The sequence below is a fragment of the Carassius auratus genome, chromosome 10 (genome assembly GCF_003368295.1).
Source record: "Carassius auratus strain Wakin chromosome 10, ASM336829v1, whole genome shotgun sequence".
In the NCBI taxonomy this organism is placed as follows: domain Eukaryota; kingdom Metazoa; phylum Chordata; class Actinopteri; order Cypriniformes; family Cyprinidae; genus Carassius; species Carassius auratus.
Genome location: NC_039252.1, coordinates 6,991,176 through 7,011,492, shown reverse-complemented (window position 1 = coordinate 7,011,492; position 20,317 = coordinate 6,991,176). Strand labels below are relative to the sequence as shown.

The window sequence follows — 20,317 nt, the reverse complement described above, 5'->3', positions numbered from 1 at the left end:
TATAACCTGGGTTTTTGCCCAAGGAAATCTGAAACCCCATTGTCCTTGCCCAATCTTCAACCTCCTTTATGGCTTTTTGCATTTTCTTTTCCACTAACTCGAACCTTCCTCTTTGAGCGTTCATTTCATTTTCCAAACTTAAAACTGAATCCATGTATTCCTCCCTCTCCCAAATCCTATTCTATTCTCTATTCTAACCAATCTTTCCTTAAGTTTGCAAATATTGGATGTCTGAGATATTGGTCTATAACTGAACTAATACCGTAATGCTAGTGTTCCTCTGACTTCTCTTTTTAAAGGATTTCTACTTTTGACATCTCTAAAGGAAAGAAGGACAGCATTAGAACAACACCAGGGGGAGTTGGTGACTTAATTGCGAGCTTAGTAGAAAGCTAGATTCTTTTGAATAATAATTCCAAATAATAAACATCTGACAGATGTTAGTGATCTTTAACAGACATCTTGCAGACGTTCATGTATGAGCTACTTTTATGATATTTTTGTTCTGTTTTAGTTAAGAGCTGAGTGAAGAAGATGCTTGAGAATGAACCTTTTCGTATTCCACAGAAATATCCGGTTTGTAACATAACCACGCGAGTGTGAGTAAATAATAAACACACTATACTATCTATCACTATTTACTGTGGCGCCATCTCGTGGCTAGCACAGCGAGCTGCGTTCAATACATCAGTTCAGTAATGCAATGTACATAAACCGGAGAGGAAAAACAGCGCGTGACTTTACAGCACCAAAATGCCATAATACAAGGATCAAGAATCTAATCGATATCAGATGCAGCCTTAGCTGTCGCATTCATGCAAAGCTTATCTCGGGATGCACATTCTTGAGCTTTTTAAAGCCTGTGCATCCGTTCTCCTCTCTAATGTCTTTGCGTCATATGGCAGATTCTGAGCAATCTGTGCGTCATCCGCCGTGTTTCCCCCGAGCAGCATCAGTTTCCCATCACATCTCTGGGAAGCGCCGCCTCTCCTCGCGGTGGCCGCAAATTTGACTCCTCGCTCGATCATGCCCTCTGTGCGTTGCATGCATGCGGCGGGACGCGCGCGGTGAGGCAGGTGTCTGGCGCGTGATCCGCAGCGTTGAGACAGACAGCAGCACTCAACATGACCGAGCTGGTGGCTCGGACCCTTCCGTCCCCTTCAGCTGCGCAGGGTCCCGGCCCGGACGCTTATAAAGGATGGCTTTTTAAATGGACCAACTACCTGAAGGGTTACCAGCGACGGTGGTTCGTCCTGAGCAACGGCCTCCTGTCGTACTACAGGTAACGCTGCGCGCGCTTTGATGCGCTCGGGACTCGATCGCGGCGCGCGTGACTTTGCTGTCTCACCCTTTTAACATTATTTGACCTTAGTTGGGATACGGGTTGCTCAGAAGTTCTAATTAAAAACGTGTTGGCTCCTGTGGGCACCTCTGACATATTTAAACACAAGTCTGAGCTGTCAGTGGTGCAACAATGCCTCTCCTGTCCTGTTTATAATTAGTAATGAGGACATCTGGAGCATCTAGATCAAGTTTCAATTCAAGGAAAGAGGGCCTTACTGAAAAACTCTATTTAATGTACAGTGTTTTTATACTATACTTTTATACTGTACATACAGTGAATGAAAAAATAAACATGAATTTCGTAGCCGCACGAATCCACAAGTTCGCGTGAAACCTAATTATCATGTTTTCCAGGATGCTTCGAGAAGGTTTCAAAGAGCATACTGTGCTTCAGTGAAATCTGTCAGTCTGTAAAGTAGTGAAATGCTCAGTCAGTGTCATAAACTTGGTTTAGTGTTCCTTTGGGGACACTCTGAAATAAAAATGATATTCTATTTTGAATATTATTTATTATTATTATTAATGTACTCTCACATGATGATTGCTTTTGTACCCTTCAGAGGCCTTGTCATCTTTGCAGCTGTACATATTAGCTTGCTATACTGCAGTTTCTGTGGATATGATAATAATGATGCTCTGATTAAGCTATATGATCAAATGCAAATCAAATATATATTTTCCCCACACAATAACAATATATTCACTTAGAACAGTAAAATTATGTAAAATTACTTTCTATAATTATTACAGAATAGTAAATGTAATCAAAATAATTAAATAATAAAAATAATAATTTATACCAATAATTTCTTAATATACTTAAGTCACTCGTATTAAAAAAACAATACATTATTATTTTCTTAGTAATTATTCACAACAACAAATTCACTCATAATAATACAATAATAACAAGAAATTATTTTACCCAATAATTACAATTATGAAGCTTCACATAATAGAATAAAATATTTAACACAATAATTACTCATGAATAAATTCACTCATTATAATAAAATAAAAAAATATTATTTACAGCATCATTTATCACAAATAAAGGCCTACATCCAAAAGTAATTTCTATACCATAACACTCATAATAATACAACAATTGGAATAAATATTTACTCAATTACTCACAATAATAAATTCTCTCATAATGATGGTATAATAAAAGTAAATTATTTTTACAGCATAATTACTCACAATAATATATTCACATGTTATTTACAGCATGATTGATCACAATAAAATGACTAAATTCTAATAAAATAATAATAATAATAAACATTTTCTCAATTATATACAATATTTAAAAAAACAAATTCACAATTATTACTCACAATAATAAATTCATAATGATATGCAATAATTAACTCTCAATTTTGAAGTATTTGTTTAGAAACTGCATTATCTGTTGGCAAGGCTGCTGGTAGATTTTGAGCCTGACACAGTTATGTTGAGCATCTTTGAATGGCCAGTTAATCATTCAGGCTGATATATCAGTCTATCACTATTATAAGAGTGTGTTTGTGATTCTGTGGATCTGTGACTTTCAGCTAGCTCCCTCTTAAACTCACATCAATATGTGATTGTGTATATGTAAATCTGTCTTTAGGACTCAAGCAGAAATGGCACACACCTGCCGAGGCACGATTACCTTGGCGACGGTGCACATAGAGGTGGGCGACACCTGTCACTTTGTGCTGACGAGTGGGGGGCGGAGCTACCACCTGAAGGCGTATTCAGAGGGCGAGTGTCAGCGCTGGGTTTCTGCTCTGCAGCAGGCCAAAGCAAACGCCACACAAATGATGCCCCATTCAGGTGAGTGATGGGTCACACTCGCAGTGCCAATCAAAAGCATCCCAGAATGCACTTGGTGTGCAGGGCTGTAATCTGGGTATTTCCAATACTAGATATTTCCAATACTTTGCAGTTTTGGAAATTTTAGTATTATTTTCAAATGTGTAAAATGATCATAAACAATCAGAAATTATTTGGCGCAGATTTACCAACCAGTTTAATCTAAACTCACATTTAAAGTCTGAGAACATAATGAACAGTAAAATGATTTCCTACATAAAATGTCTTCCTATGTCTTGAATATCCCTTATTTTAAAAAAGTGCATTTTATTTAATGGCGCCTTTCAAGTCAAGTCAAGTCACCTTTATTTATATAGCGCTTTAAACAAAATACATTGCGTCAAACAACTGAACAACATTCATTAAGAGAACAGTGTCTCAATAATGCAAAATGATAGTTAAAGGCAGTTCATCATTGAATTCAGTGATGTCATCTCTGTTCAGTTTAAATAGTGTCTGTGCATTTATTTGCAATCAAGTCAATGATATCGCTGTAGATGAAGTGACCCCAACTAAGCAAGCCAGAGGCGACAGCGGCAAGGAACCGAAACTCCATCGGTGACAGAATGGAGAAAAAAACCTTGGGAGAAACCAGGCTCAGTTGGGGGGCCAGTTCTCCTCTGACCAGACGAAACCAGCAGTTCAATTCCAGGCTGCAGCAAAGTCAGATTGTGCAGAAGAATCATCTGTTTCCTGTGGTCTTGTCCTGGTGGTCCTCTGGGACAAGGTCTTTACAGGGGATCTGTATCTGGGGCTCTAGTTGTCCTGGTCTCCGCTGTCTTTCAGGGCAGTAGAGGTCCTTTCTAGGTGCTGATCCACCATCTGGTCTGGATACGTACTGGATCCGGGTGACTGCAGTGACCCTCTGATCTGGATACAGACTGGATCTGGTGGCTACGGTGTCCTCGGAATAAGAGAGAAACAGACTAATATTAGCGTAGATGCCATTCTTCTAATGATGTAGCAAGTACATAGGGTGTTATGGGAAGTTTTCCCGATTTTGGTATTTGATTTTGATTTTGGTATTCTAGGTATTATCAAATTGCCTGAGTTTTGAGAACGTAGCGGACGTAGAGGATTATAATGTAAAAGGAGCTCATTCAAATACTGAGGTGCTAAACCATTCAGGGCTTTATAAGTAATAAGCAATATTTTAAAATCTGTACGATGTTTGATAGGGAGCCAGAGCAGTGTTGACAGGACCGGGCTAATATGGTCATACTTCCTGGTTCAAAACATCTCACACCCAAACACAAAACACAGATAAAAAAAAAAAAATCACAAAAACGCACAACAAACACTCCACATGTACAGATAAAGTTCAGTAAAGACTCAATAAAACATTATAAGAAAGCCTGTATAAAAATATATATGTCTTAAGACGGGTTTTAAAAGTCAGCAGGCAATCACTGTTACGAATATCAGGAGGAAAGGAGTTCCATAGGCAGGGGGTAGCATAGCTAAAAGATCTGGCACCCATGGTGGTTAGTCAAATCCATGGTACCACAAGAGAAATTGAAGATGAGGATCTGAGAGCATGTGAAGGCGTGTAAACCTGAAGAAGTTGAGTGAGGTGTTGGGGTGCAAGATTATGAAGTGGCAAGATCTTGAATTCAACGCGATACTTTACTGGAAGCCAATGCAATTGCTGAAGAACTGGAGATATGTGCTCAGTAGAGGGTGTTCTAGAAAGAACACGAGCTGCAGAATTCTGGAGCTTACGTAGCAATTTAGAGGGAACACCAGTGAGAGGGCATTACAGTAGTCTACACCTGAAGTGACTAGTGCGTGAACAAGAACTGCTGTATTATTGTTTGAGAGAAAGCGAAGGAGACGGTTAATATTACTCAAGTGGAAATAAGCAATCCGTGTGATATTATTCATTTGAGTTTCAAAAGACCGTGTGCTATGCATGATAACACCCAAACTTTTAACCTGAGAAGAAGGACAGATTGCATTATTGTCAGTGTACAAGGAAAAACAATTAGATTAGACAAAACAGATGTAGTGCCAACAAGAAGGGTCTCAGTTTTGTTCCAATTTAACTTCAGTAAGTTAACTGAAACCCATTATTTAATTTCAGTTAAACTGCTGGACAAAGATGGTGAAGGAAATTAACCAGTTGGTTTGACAGACAGGTCAAGTTGGGTGTCATTCGCATAACAATGAAAATGAATACCATGTTTCCTTAAAATATAGCCAAGAGGGAGTATATAAATAATGAAAAGAAGCGGGCCCAAAACAGAACCCTGGGGAACACCAGCGGTGACTGTAGATGTTCTTGATCTGAAACTTTTTAATTGAATACGCTGAGTGCGTCCAGAAAGATATGACCTAAACCAAGACAGAGGAGTGCCAGTAATCCCAATAGAAGCTAATGTCGTAACTTATGTGAGACAGGATCAAAAGCAGCGCTCAAATCAAGAAGGACAAGTATGGTTAAAAGCACAGAGTAATAATAGCAGATTTAAGAGATGGAGGCACAGAACCAGAAACAAGTGAAGCGTGAACAATTTTAGGAATCAGTGGCAACAGGGCTGGAAAACAAGCTTTCACTAAAGGAGTTGGTAGAGGGTCTAATAAACAAGTCGAAGATTTTGATTTATTTATCAGACCCACTATCTCTGAAGTAGTCGGTAGGGTAAAGGTAGAGAAAACAGAGTGAGGAGGTGTGTGAGAGATGACTGACTGGAGCCACGGTGGGAAGTACTATCAAGAAATAGCTGATGTACATTTTTAACCTAACTCAATCAAAAAAAAAAAAAAAAAAACTTATAGTTTATATAAGCAATATATAGTAAACAACTGGAATTTGCCTCTTTATTGCTAAGGCAAAACATCTTTTTTTTTTGAGTATTTTCTATAATCATTAAAAAAATATTCAAAATAAATTTATTTTACACAAATGCCACTGGGGGGTAGTATTATTCATGATTATTATGAAGATTGTTTATATATATATATATATATATATATATATATATATATATATATATATATATATAAATGCACAGTATTATGCAAAGTCAAAAAATATCATTTTTGTTTTATATTTTATAGACAGATTTCATTGTTTATCTATTGATATTTTTTAAGAAATCTTTTTATTTCAATTCTGAGGATTTTTTTTCTTAACAAAACTTAGTGCTTGTATTTTGAGAGAACAATCAAATATATTTTAATTGTACAAATAATTGAACTGTGTCCGGCTTCTCCTACATGATTGCATTTACAAGAGCTGTTAAGCTCCGCCCACCGTGCAGCTTGGAGAATGTGAGGGGAGAGAGGGAGGGGGAGAAGGAAAACAGGAGCGAGAGGGATGGGAGGGAAGCTGGGAAGGTGACTGAGGAGACGCTACATTTTAACATCATCTTCACTAAATAAGCATTGCTTGCTTTGTATTTATCAGTGATTCAAGAAAAGGTAGGAAAAATTATAAATACTTATATTTGATTGCCATTTATGCAAAGACATTTGCCTTTTGTCTCAGTGGACAATAAATTCAGAGTTCATCGATGCTTATAGCCTGTGTTTTAGTTTGTAAGTTTAATGGAATGTTACATACTACTTTAGCTTTAATTTCAGAGAACTGTATGCAGTGGCTTTATATTATAAGTTACAGGAATGAGCGTATTTTTATAGATCCTCTGAAGCACATTGTGGCTACTCTATCAGTCAATTCATATTTAATATAACATGTTAATGCTTGCATGTAGTCACTCTTTTATGGGCTAAAGACATTCAGTGCTTACAGCTTAGTCTAGGTTTGAATCAGAAACCTATGGAGCTAATGCCCGACTGCACAAAAGCACAATATGCTACATTTAGAACTACGTTTTAACATTTTCTGAAGTAATGTGAGAAGTGTTTGCCTGTGTTCAGTTGTCAGGGTGTTACTAGGTTGTTCCAAGCAAATCCTTGGTGTTAAACGAGTCCACGTTGAAGTTTCTTTGAGTGTGGTAAGTGTGAGGAACTTAGAACAGGACTCGGTGCAGAGCAGATTATCTGTGATACAGAGTAAGCAGGCTGATGGGACAAATTGGATTGTCAGACAGCCAGTGATCTTAACCGTCGCCTGTTTTTCGAAGATCCTTCCAGTCTTTTACGCTGAATCTCGCCTGTTCTGCGATCTGCTGTTAGTTTAGGTGTGGTTATTCAGAGATGAGTCACTCGTGTATCTCCAGCAGGTCAGAGGAAGGGGATCTTTAATTGATTTCCCTTTTCCTCTTACGTCTGCCCTGTTCTCTCTATTTTAATGCCAGCTTCAGGACTCCTTCTGCTGCAGATGTGGCTCTGTGATGTAAGACGAGGCAGTCGAGCACCTTCGGCAGGAGACGCAGGCACACAATGTCTGTATGTGGGTCATCAGACTGGAGGAGCTCTCATTCTCTCCTTTGATTCAGCTCTCGAGAGATCCACACTAATCCACTTTCCCCTGATTGTTTTCTTGGCAAGCAGAAAATGGCAGTCTTTTGTTTGGATTGGGTTAAAGGTGCTTTGGCTTAGATACAGTTTGGGTAAAATGACTGAAGCTGGCATTCGAGTGATCATGTAATCTTTGCAGATGATGGGTTCAGTTGATCCCCACTGAAAAAAATAAAAATTGTACTTGCAAAAAGTTCTGCTAGCAAATGTAAAAATGTAGCTTGAACAACGTTTTTTTTTAAATAGTAGTTATTTTATATTTTTGTGTGAACTGAACAACAATACTCAAAAATACTCATTTAGTTTGTTCAAAATATCTATATAGTATGTTGCAAAGACATACATTATTTTATTATAACGAATTAATTTGTTTTCCCTAACCAGCAAAAGTTTAACTAGGTATTGTTTTGCTTTTATGCTTATATTTCCCAATCACCGATATCCATATTTTATTTAAAATGATATAAATACTAATGCTACATAATAAATAAATAATATTACAAGGAAAAACATAAGATAAATATGTTTGCATTAGTTATATTATTTACTTTTTCTGCTTTTCACCACAAAAAACAATAATAATTCAATGAAAAACAACTTATTATTATTATTATTATTAAAAGTTGTAAATGGTTGAATACAACTTTTGAGTTGTATTCAAAAGTTGTAAAATGTAAATGGTTGCAAATAGTTTAATGTCTTTGTCTAACTTATATTATTATCTAACTTATATTATAATTAATGTATATTGTTATTATTCATGTATTATCAATTATTTTGTATTATTAAATATGCAAACAATGCTTAAGTATTCTTAACAATTTCATATGTAGGCTGCATTTATTTGATCATAAATATAGTAAAAAGAGTAATATTGTGAAATATTATTTCAGTTTAAAATTATCTGAATATATTTTCAAAAGTCATTTATTTCTGTGATCAAAGCTGGATTTTCAGCATCATCACAGTCTTCAGCGTCACATGATCCTTCAGAAATCATTCAGATATGTTGCATGCCAGATATAACATATACAGGGTCAGCTGATGATCTGATCAGGGTGCAGGTCATTTAAAGGTCACGCTTCTACCCTTTCAGCTCCAGTCTCTGATATACAGACTGAGTGAGTTTCAGTTAACAGTGTGCCAGCGTGTGCTCTGCTCTTCTCCTCAAGCAGACGCCCCAGGATCACACAAGCAAGTGCTATCAAAAATGTGTTTTGTCACACAAGATGCAATTCACAGCCTGTTCTCGTCTGTATTCCAGTCAGTGATGGCCATGTTGTGTAAGAGAGCAGGTAAAGCCAACGCATTAGCCGTTTTTTTTTTTTTTTCATTTTCCTTATAGCTTCTAAAAATAGCTGTCCTCCCGATTGCGTGTGACCTTGTTTCCATGGTAACCGTGTTCATTCACAGAAATCTGGTGTTTTGAATGGGTCGCTGGTTATTATGACGCCTCTCTTCACACTCTGTCAGCTACTTACTGCACACATTCAGCTGTGATGTCCTTCAGCTTACAGTGAAATCTAAATCTGGGTCTCTCCCTGTGATTGTCTGCTTTCTGTTTAAATGTGTTACCTCTCTCTCACACACACACTTTCTCCATCTCCTCCCATCATGACTTCTTTCCATCTCTGTGGTCATTTTTCAGCATCCATTTAAGGTTTGGCTGGAAAATATGCTTGTAATTGAAAAGCCCTCCACAAAAGGAGGGTTTTAGTTCTCAGCTGTCACGTCAGAGCCCTCCAGCGCTGCGTCTGTGTGCGTTTGTGCTATTTATAAAGTTTGCAGCGCTGCAGTCACCATCTCTGTTGGCTGCAGAACATCATAACACACAATAACTTCCCTTAGTCAAACGAATACGCCATACTTTCTGTTCATCACTGGAATCATTCTGAATCATCCTTCAGTTTGCAAAGAAGAACAAACAAAAAGGGGGCACAGGATGACTTGTTACTATAATATTAAAGCTGCAGTAGGTAACTTTTGTAAAAATATATTTTTGACATATTTGTTAAACCTGTCATTATGTCCTGAAAGTAGAATATGAGATAATCTGTGAAAAAATCCAGCTCCTCTGGCTCCTCCCAGTGGTCCTATTGCTATTTGCAGAAATACATCGCTCCCGGTAAGAAACAACCAATCAGAGCTGCGGTCCGTAACTTTGTTTGTGTTCAAAATGTAGAAAAATGTATATAATAAGTGAGTACACCATGAATCCATTTCCCAAACCATGTTTTTAGCTTGTCCTGAATCACTAGGGTGCACCTATAATAAGTGTTTATATTCGGACTATTTTAGATTGCTTCGGGGTTACCGCGGCGGAGTAACCCAGTACCTTTGTGATTGTTCATAGACATAAACAGAGAGAAGTAGTTCCGGCTACGATGTTCTTCCGCAAGACGCAAGCAGTTCTGTTTATTAACTGCTAGAGCGTCAAAAGTTACCGACTACAGCTTTAATATATTATAAGATGACCTGAATTGTCCTATTTCTTTTCCCACTTCATAACTATTGAATCACAAAATGAATTGGGGTTCATTTAAGTCTCTATAAAGACCACGTTCTGTTAATAATCATTTATAGTTAATGTATATCATAGTTATATTTGTGTTTACATTATTTAGAGGGCCTTTGAATATTAAACATAAGATAATCACTTTCCTAAAATAGTGTATATAAAAATAAAAAAGTAATACATTTCCCTGTGGATGTCCAGATCAATGAACTGTCACTTCCACATATACCAGCTGTTAATGATCAGAGTAAAAACAGAGCTGTGCTTGACTTATATCATCTATCTCTCCGTGTAACTGTTGTGCAGATGACTCTGGAGACGAGGGTCCACTAGCCCAGCCGGATCGAGCTCTGATCCAGGGGTCGCTCAAGTCTCTGGCCAGCAAGATTGAAGACCTCAGCACCTGCAACGAGCTGATCGGGAAGCACGGCGCGGCCCTCCAGCGCTCCCTCAGTGAACTGGAGGACCTGCGGGCCGCCAGCGACGGCGTCGATAAACTGAAGACCGTCAACGAGCGAGCCACTCTCTTCCGCATCACTTCCAATGCTATGATCAATGTGAGGCTCAGTGGCTTACTTGTAGTTGACTCTGCATATTAAACCTGCCGCTTTAGCATAAACATACACATTTTAACTTTACAAATGGCTGGATTTGTGATGAATCTGGTTTTTGGATCAGGCCTGCCAGGACTTTGTGGATCTAGCGGAGGCACACAGCCGGCGGTGGCAGCGCGCGCTGCAGTATGAGCGGGAACAGCGCCACCACCTGGAGGAGACTATCGAGCAGCTAGCCAAACAACACAACAGTCTGGAGAGAGCCTGGAGAGAATCGCCCAGCACACACAATAGTGAGGCTTTTCAGCTGGTATTTTTATTACCTGTAGAGCACAATAAGCGATGTTTTGCAGATTGTCCAAGCTGCTGTTTTCTCTACACTGAGTGTTAAGAACAAACAGCCTTAAAAAGGTATATTAGTTGTTTTGACTCTGATTCTGAAGTTATATTTTATAGTTTTAATGCACACCACCATTTAACAGTTTCGTATCTTCAGTATCCTGAAAAAAAGCTATCACCGTTTCCACAAAAGTATAAGCAGCACAACTGTTTTTAACATTGATAATGATAATAAATGTTTCTTGAGCAGCAAATCAGCATATCAGAACGATTTCTGAAGGATCATGAGACACTGAAGAAGACTGGAGTAATGATGCCGACATTCTTAGGTTTTATAAATTACATTTTAAAATATATTCAATAAGAAAACAGCTATTTCATATTGCAATAATATTCCATAATATTAATGTTTTCAATGTGTTTTGATCAAATAAGTAAAGCCTTGATGAGCATAAAGGACTTCTTAAATAAACATTAAAAAAAATGATGTCCCTCCATTACTAAAATGTACTAATAATCAGTAAGTAAATATTATGGTAACACTTTAGTATAGGGTCCAATTCACACTAATAACTAGTTGCTTATTAGCATGTCTATTATTAACATATTGGCTGTTTATTAGTGCTTATAAAGTACATATAATGCATGACACCCATAACTCTACCCAATACCCTAAACTTAACAACTACCTTATAAACTATTAATAAGCAGCAAATAAGGATTTAATTGACGCAAAAGTCATAGTTAATGGTTAGTTAATAGTGAGAACTGGACCCTAAAATAAAGTGTGACAAATATTTAAATAGCACAATTCTAGTAAGTTAAAAAAATGTTATTTACACTAATAAATATGATGCTAAATGCATGTTATTATGCCAGGCTTAAAATGCAACACTCAGTTTTATGCGAATGTTGTACAAATGTCATATTATAATATTGACCCTGTCAATAAATGAGATTGTCCATGTGTTGCTCTTCAGAAGGGGCGGAGGGGACACCGGAGGGAGAATCCAGTGAAGAGAATGAAGATATAGAGTTCTTTGATGCCATGGAAGACTCTCCCGCCTTCATCACAGTGCCTGCAGACGATCACTCACAACACAGGTCCATATATACAGATCACACCACGAGAGATCGTATGATAGCGGATGCTAAGTGGAATAATGTTATAGTGGGGAATATTGCACACAGCAAATAGTTTTTCAGCATCTGTACATTGTTTATCTACTCTGTGCTTGAATAATGAATGATCTTCCCCTAGTGTGGCTTGTGAGTACAACACATATTTACAGTAAGAAGCTATTTGATATATCCGCTCTCGCTTGTGTTTCTGTGTGTGTATGTCTTAAACACTTGAGCAGTAATCAGACCGTGACCAGTGGGAGTTTATCCGGTAATTGGAGCCAGGAGGACAATGTGAGTTTAAGCTTCTGTTTAAACATAACATATCCAAAGAGAACCACACATGCCAAATAGCATTCATCTTAAATAGATGTTTGTTCACTATAGGGTTTTCTCTCTGTGTACACAGGACAGGTCTGGTAGCTACCTGCGCAGGGGTAGACGCTGTCGTATCCCAGATAAGCCCAACTACTCCTTGAACCTGTGGAGCATCATGAAGAATTGCATTGGAAAGGAGCTCTCTAAGATCCCCATGCCTGTAAGAGGAGCCTATATACAACAGAGTTATGAGCTATGGGAGATAATGCCCGATTGTTATAAATAAAGAAATGGTTCAACCAAAAAAGGAAGATTTGCTGAAAATGTTCCCATCCAAGATGTAGGCGAGTTTGTTTCTTCATGGGAATGGATTTGGTTCTTCTGCACAAACAGGAGTCCAAACAGGAGGAATAATACATCACAGTAATCCACAATACTCCAGTCAAAGCTGCATGTGTGTGATGAACAAATCCATCAGGAGATGTTTCACTTCAGACTGTTGCTTCTGGTTAAAGTCCTCTGTTCATAACACTGTTTCTCTCATCTGAATCAGGTGAGAAATATGCATGTATTCACAAGTAGAAACAGTCCAAAACAGTTGTAATATGTGGGTGGATTTGACTGTTAGAGAACAACAGCGCATGGACTTTTTCACTACAGGAAGCGTTATTATGGATTATGGACTTGTATTTAGGCCAGAATTTACAGTTTTTATGCTGAAAGGGCTTATTGATTGATTCATTTATTCAAAACACAGAACTTTCTGCTTTACAAGACATAAACTGATGAACTGGAGTGGTGTGGATTACTGTGAAGTTTTTAACAGCTGTTTGGGCTCTCATTCTGACGGCACCCATTCACTCCAGAGCATCCATTGGTGAGCAAGTGATATGTGAACCTGGACGACAAAACCAGTCTCCGGAGTATATTTGTAGCAATAGCCCAAAAAATGTTGTATGGGTCAAAATTATCGATTTATTTCTTATGCCAAAAATCAGTAGGATTCTTTATTTATTAGTAATATGCATTGCTAAGAATTTAAAGGTGATTTTCTCATTTTGATTTTTTTGCACCCTCAGATTCAAGATTTTCAAATAATTGTGTCTCGGCCAAATATTGTCCAATCCTAATAAACCATACATTAACGGAAAACATATTTATTTAGCTTTCAGAAGATGTATAACTCTCAGTTTCGAAAAATTTACACTTAAGACTGGTTTTGTGGTCTAGGGTCACATATAATGATATATTTCTCCAAATCTGTTCACATGAAGACACAGATTCACCTACATCTTGGCTTGCCTGAGGGTGAGTAAATATTCAGAACATTTTCAGTTTGGGGTGAACCTTCAAATTCTCAAAATCTTTATGATCAGCATGTTGACATGGATCGGTGTGTGTCTGAATCCTCACTTCCAGGTGAACTTCAACGAGCCGTTATCGATGCTGCAGCGCTTGACAGAGGATCTTGAATACAGCGAGCTCCTGGACCGGGCGGCACGCTGTGACTCCTCTCTGGAGCAGATGTGTCTGGTGGCCGCCTTCTCCGTCTCGTCCTATTCAACTACCGTCCACCGCACGGGGAAGCCCTTCAACCCCCTGCTGGGAGAGACCTATGAGCTGGACCGCGTGGAGGAGTACGGATACCGCTCCATCTGTGAACAGGTGAACATATTTAATTACCTAATAATATTTAATACATTAAATGTTGTCAGTGATTGTGTGACACACTGATCAGTTCTTTCTCACGCGCTCTCTCAGATAAGTCATCACCCTCCGGCGGCTGCCCACCATGTGATATCACAGCGAGGCTGGACCCTGTGGCAGGAGATCACCATCGACAGCAAATTCCGTGGCAAATACATCTCTATCATGCCGCTAGGTGATCCATCATGAGCTATGAGTCACCTTTAGAGCACATCAGATCATTACACACAGACACAGATACAAAATCCATCAGTCATGGCTCCTTTTAGACTAATAACCAGTTTCTAGTGATACACTGAGTATACAATCCAGAGTTACCTTAAAACATTGATTGACAGAACAAATGTTATAATATAAAAAAATTCATTTGAGAAATGGTTTTTATTTTTATAGAGCCTTATATACTGAAGGTTATTGCATTTCTCCCTGCAGCTTCAGTATATTTTTAAGAGTGAATCAAACTTGTTTGCGTTTATTTCCATGTACATGTCCCTCTTTCTCCTGCTGTTTGCTCACAGTGCCTCTCTTTGCTCTCTGCAGGCAACATTCACCTGAGGTTCCACTCCAGTGGGAATCATTATGTGTGGAGTAAGGTGACCTCCACTGTGCACAATATAATTGTGGGCAAACTGTGGATAGATCAAGTATGTGTACGGTTTCATACTCTTTTCTTTTTCTTCTTGTTTTTCTTTATTTGTTATGTGTTCGTGTTACACATAACATTCCATATTACACGTCTTTCTAAGTGTATGACAGTAGTTGAATCTTTAAAGAATATCCTCTTTTTTCTATTTAATGAAAGAGAATAGGGACAGGTGCTGACAAACCCCAAAATGATTTAAATAAAAAAATGGCTCATGCACATGAGTTATTTTATATTAATTAATATTTTGAATTAGTTTTTATTTTAACTTTTTCATTTTAATTTCAAGTTTCAGTCATTTTATTATTATATTGTCTTTATTAATATTTCTATTTAGCTTTTCTATTTTTTTTCTAGATCCATTTTAATTTTAGTAGTTGCCACACTGCTGCTAGGAGAATGCATGAAGAAGCTAAACGAAGAGGAAGATCATCAAAATAGTAAACCTAAAGGATGCTAAATCCACATGAAGAACAATCGCACACAGGGTAAAACTAAGACAATAACTGACAACTCAAAGAACTGAGGAGAGAGCTTAAATGAGAAACTAATGAGGGACTGACAGGTGCTGAGTATTAACCAATGATGAAGTAATGAGATCAGGAACAAACCCATATAAGGGCAAACAGGAACTGGGAGGTACCAAAAGAAAATAACCAGATGTAATCCATCATGTGACAGTAGTTTTAGTACTTCAACTTAAAATTGTATTATTTCAGTTAGTCGCCAGGGCAATATTTCTATTTTATATTTAAGTTTTTATTTATTTCAGTTAATGAAAGCAAAAAAAAAAGTAATTGTTTAGTTTTAGTGCTATATTCCAACCCATGGGTTTCACAGACAAAGCTTAAGCCTAGTCCCCAGACTAAAATGTAAGTCTGAGCTGTTTCAACTGAAAGAAACGTGTACTGATTGATCCTGAAATATGTCAGTGGCCTCGTTTTGTCTTAAGATGCACACCAGGAATGTTTTTTCTAATGGATGTTAATAAAAATGAATGATTGAAACATAGCGTAGTGCTGGCTTAAGCTAAGCCCTGTCTGTGAAACCAGGCCCAAGTCTTTTCAAGCTGTATGATAAGTTGAAATTGAAATCCTTTCTTTCTAAATCTTTATTATGGTGCTCAAATAAAACCATTTGATGTGTTAAGTCAGATTTTACTTTTTTGGGGGGGTTGCAGCAACATGAGGGTGATAAAATGATGACAGGATTTTCATTTTTGAGTAAACTGTATGGTTCGAGTCCTCCCACGTGGTGAGGCATTACTCATCTTCAGCTCTCCATCTGGTAGAGAAAAGTCACCATTGACACTGCTCTTCTCCATCTGTCTTCCGCTCCTGTCTTTCCTACTGCAGAGGAAACGGGAAACAATTATTACAGCTCTGGATTGAGTCAGTGGGAAATGCAGTTAAATTAATTGACCATCAAGGCATGAAATTGAAATAAATCTTATTAACCTCCTTAATAAATGTTCAGTTCATGTCACTTAAGTCTAATCCAAACACCTGCTGTTCATCACTGCAGCTCAGTCATTGTTATTAACATATTACTCTCTGTCCTGATGCAGGCTGGGGACATTATAATCATGAACCACAGGAACAAGGACAAATGTCACCTCAAATTCTCCCCATACAGCTATTTCTCCAGGGATGTTCCCCGCAAGGTCGGTCGGTGTATCAATCACCTTCATTCAGTCAGATGGTTTTCTAGCATGTGAAATGTGAGGCTGTGTGCTGCTGCCCTCTGCTGGGCATTGAGTGTAACCGCAGGAGTATGTTTGTGTGCATGTACACAGGTAACAGGCGTTGTGATGGACAGCGAAGGTTGTGCCCAATACATTCTCTCTGGAACGTGGGATGACAAAATGGAAAGCGCAAAGATCATAGAGAGCAGCCACGGCTCTGGAGGATCTGAGGGCAAACAGAAAACTGTCTATCAGACTCTACCACCAAAACTACTGTGGAAGAAATACCCTCTGCCGTAAGTCTATCTATCTGTCTATCTATTTATCTATCTCTCTATCTATCTATATATCTATCTGTATGTGTGTCTGTCTATCTGTCTGTGTGTCTGTCTGACTGTCATTCTGTCTATCGTCTGGCTATCTATCTATCTATCTATCTATCTATCTATCTATCTGTCTGTCTGTCTGTCTGTCTGTCTGTCTGTCTGTCTGTCTGTCTGTCTCTGTGTCTGTCTGTCTGTGTGTGTGTGTGTGTGTGTGTCTGTCTGTCTGTCTGTCTATCTGTCTCTGTCTATCTGTCTGTCTGTATGTCTATCTGTCAGTCTGACTGTTATTCTGTCTATCTATCTATCTATCTATCTATCTATCTATCTATCTATCTATCTATCTATCTATCTATCTATCTATCTATCTATCTATCTATCTATCTATCTATCTATCTATCGTCTGGCTGTCTATCTGTCTATCTATCTATCTGTTAATCGTCTGTCTTATCTATCTGCTCCAACTGTTCTGCATTAAACATTTCAGCAATGTTGTTTCAACGTTGAAAAAAGACCTGACCTTATTTCAACCATATTTCAATGTTGAAGGTCGGTTATGTGTCGGCTGGGTTATTTTTTGATTGTGCTCCTAACTTTCTGAAGATGAGAGCACCAGTGCTAACAAGTAAATATTGTAATTTTGTGTCTTTATCTATTTATCTGCTCTCTCTCTGTTTCCTCTGTAATTCCAGTGAGAATGCTGAGAACATGCATTACTTCTCTTCTTTGGCTTTGACTCTGAATGAGCCGGAGGATGGCGTTGCCCCTACTGACAGCCGCCTACGTCCTGACCAACGGCTGATGGAGGCAGGCTTGTGGGATGAAGCGAACGCTGAGAAACAGTGTCTGGAGGAGCGTCAGAGACTGGAGAGGAGGAAGAGAGAGGCGCAGGCCAACCTCGCACTAGAAGAGGGTAAGACAGAGCCTCACCCACTCATTGTTTCATATACCTAGTAGGCAGTATACATTACAAACATTAGGAAAGTATCTCACTGCAGATGTTTTGTCCTGGATTTGACAGGTAAGGAGGCCGAGAGCTACCAGCCCTTGTGGTTTGATAAAAGGACTGATACAGAGACGGGTGAGAGCAGCTACATGTATAAAGGAGGCTACTGGGAAGCCAAAGACAGACAGGACTGGAGTCAGTGCCCTGCCATCTTTTGAAGCCTCTCTTCCATACCAGGACCAGCTTGCCATTCCAAGTCATCCTGTATTAGGAAAGCTACCTATCCATGTGTCCCAGATGTGGAATATGCAGATTCCAAGGCACCTATATGCGTGTGTGTGTGTATATGTATGTATGTATATATCTTAATTTGATGTGAATTCATGGGGGCACTGAGACTCCTGTATTGTAGCAGGGAAAATTCACATTGCATGGAAAACCGTTCTAAGCACAATAGATGGAGGCACTTTATAAATGTGACAGTGACAGACAATGATCTGGGGAATGTAACACTTCACCAGGAAAAAGATTCTTCCTCAAAGCTGATTTAAACCCTGGTTTTTAACTGTTTCAGGTCGACTGTATGATATCCATGAATTATCCATTGTGTGAATCAGAGCACATGCTATTTTTGAAGTATGAAGACCGAATCCCCGAAAGACTGTGTTCCTGCATTGAGCTGTAGTGTAGATGAAGTGTTGTGTAATTTCAATAGTGCAAACATGCTCCATAAACAACCTAGATAGAGTCCAGATCAGTGAATTGATGTTGCTTCTACAAAATAAAAATGAACAAGGCTTAGATATTTAATGCGAGAATTCGTTTTAGCTGCCCGTTTAGTTATTTTAGCACAAGTGTAATGTGAATGTCAATGTGTAGGTGATAAATTACAGCTTAATGGAAATTCTCCATATAGAGTCCTGGCTAAATGTTTGCAAACATGCTAAAAAAAAATCAAGCTATCACGCATTTATTTATTTAAATAGATAAATAAATAATACTTGCACATTGCTCCATTATATGACATATTTGCATGCAGTGCAGTTTTTTTTTCCAATAATTATGCAAATTAAGCATGCACTTTAACAGATATGCTCATATATTTGTTTAGCACTCACAGGAAGGTACAGTAACAGTTCACATTTTAGGGTGTTTTGCAAACCTTTGGCCTTGACTATTGTCAAAAATTAGCATTTTGTTGTGTCAATAATTTCTAGTTTCCAGTATTAGCTGCTAAAGCATATTTACATAACATACTTCATTAATGCTGCAAGGAAAAGTGGTCTGGAATACTGACCGTAAACTGTAGCCATAATGAGGATGAAGGCAAACTCATATTTGGGCATTAAAACATTCAAAATATTAGCAAACCACTGTTATGAGAGTATGTCAGAACTAAATACATTGTGGACAGTGAAGAGGACTGACTGATATTTACCATCATTGTTTGAGTTGTTTTCACAGATCTTGAGATCAGAGCCACAAAAATGACACTTTCCAATGTACACAGTGTTAACCAGACATAGTGATAACCTTAAAAAGTTGATTATTATAACTAGGTAAACTGTTTAATTATGATGCCGGTGTTCTGTCGATTTGTCCTACGCTGTCAGATTTTCCTACCTCCCACCAAAACAGTGGGTAGTACAATTCCACAACGAAAAATTCTACTGTAAAGTTATGGTTTATTAACGTCTACACCTTCCACAACCCTAATCATACCCTTACAGTACTGCAAATACAGTAATTATGTGTTATATTCGCGGTTGTAGCTAGAAAGGATACAGCTACAGGAAACCAACAATAAATATTATTTTCTACCAATTAGATTGCGTTTTTATTAAAGTCTAAATAAAATGTCAGGACACCGGTATGGCAACACTGAAATCTTCTCTCTACATTTTTCACAAGATAATGATGTGAATTTGTAATCTTTGTGGTTAAAATAATCTGAATGTATCATATATACAAAAGAAGGACGTTAACAATAATTATATGTGCAATATTTAAAGGGTTATTAATGATTAGTTGGGGTCTGTTGGTTTGTTTTATAGCGTTTCAGTTCTTATCATGGCCAGACAATGTACTTGTCTTGGAATAACATGATCATATTTTCTCACTTAAGCAACTCTATGCAGTTTCTTGTCTTGAAATATCAGTTTCAAATAATTTTTAGTAAACTTTCACTGAGTTTCTTTTGTGAAAATTGTGTGAAAATTTGGCAAAAACCTTAACAGTTTTATGTCGATCTGTCAGATTTTGTTACCTTCCATTAAAGCAGTGGGTAGTACAATTTGACAACGAAAAATGCTACCTGTATAGTTATGGTTTATTAACATCTACACCTACCACAACCCTAAACCTACCCTTACAGTAATGCAGATACAGTAATTATGTGTTATATTCGCAGTGATACAGCAACTGGAAACAAACAATAAATATTTTTTCTATTAGATTGTGTTTTATTAAAGTCTACACCTACCTCAACACTAAACCTCTACAGTAATGCAGATAGGCTACATTAATTATTGTTGTTC

At 37.9% G+C, this 20,317-nt stretch overlaps 1 protein-coding gene across 1 annotated transcript; it reads left to right on the top strand.

Moving 5' to 3' along the window:
• The first annotated feature begins 699 nt into the window (after window positions 1-699).
• osbp2a (oxysterol binding protein 2a) lies at window positions 700-20,088 on the top strand. Its single transcript, XM_026274576.1, has 14 exons — window positions 700-1,282; window positions 2,960-3,165; window positions 10,451-10,701; window positions 10,823-10,991; window positions 12,018-12,141; window positions 12,399-12,453; window positions 12,569-12,697; window positions 13,897-14,142; window positions 14,239-14,359; window positions 14,725-14,828; window positions 16,395-16,490; window positions 16,623-16,807; window positions 17,527-17,747; window positions 17,856-20,088. The coding sequence occupies exons 1-14, from the start codon at window positions 1,125-1,127 to the stop codon at window positions 17,996-17,998; spliced, it is 2,208 nt and encodes a 735-aa protein (XP_026130361.1). The 5' UTR covers window positions 700-1,124; the 3' UTR covers window positions 17,999-20,088.
• Window positions 20,089-20,317: the final 229 nt, after the last annotated feature.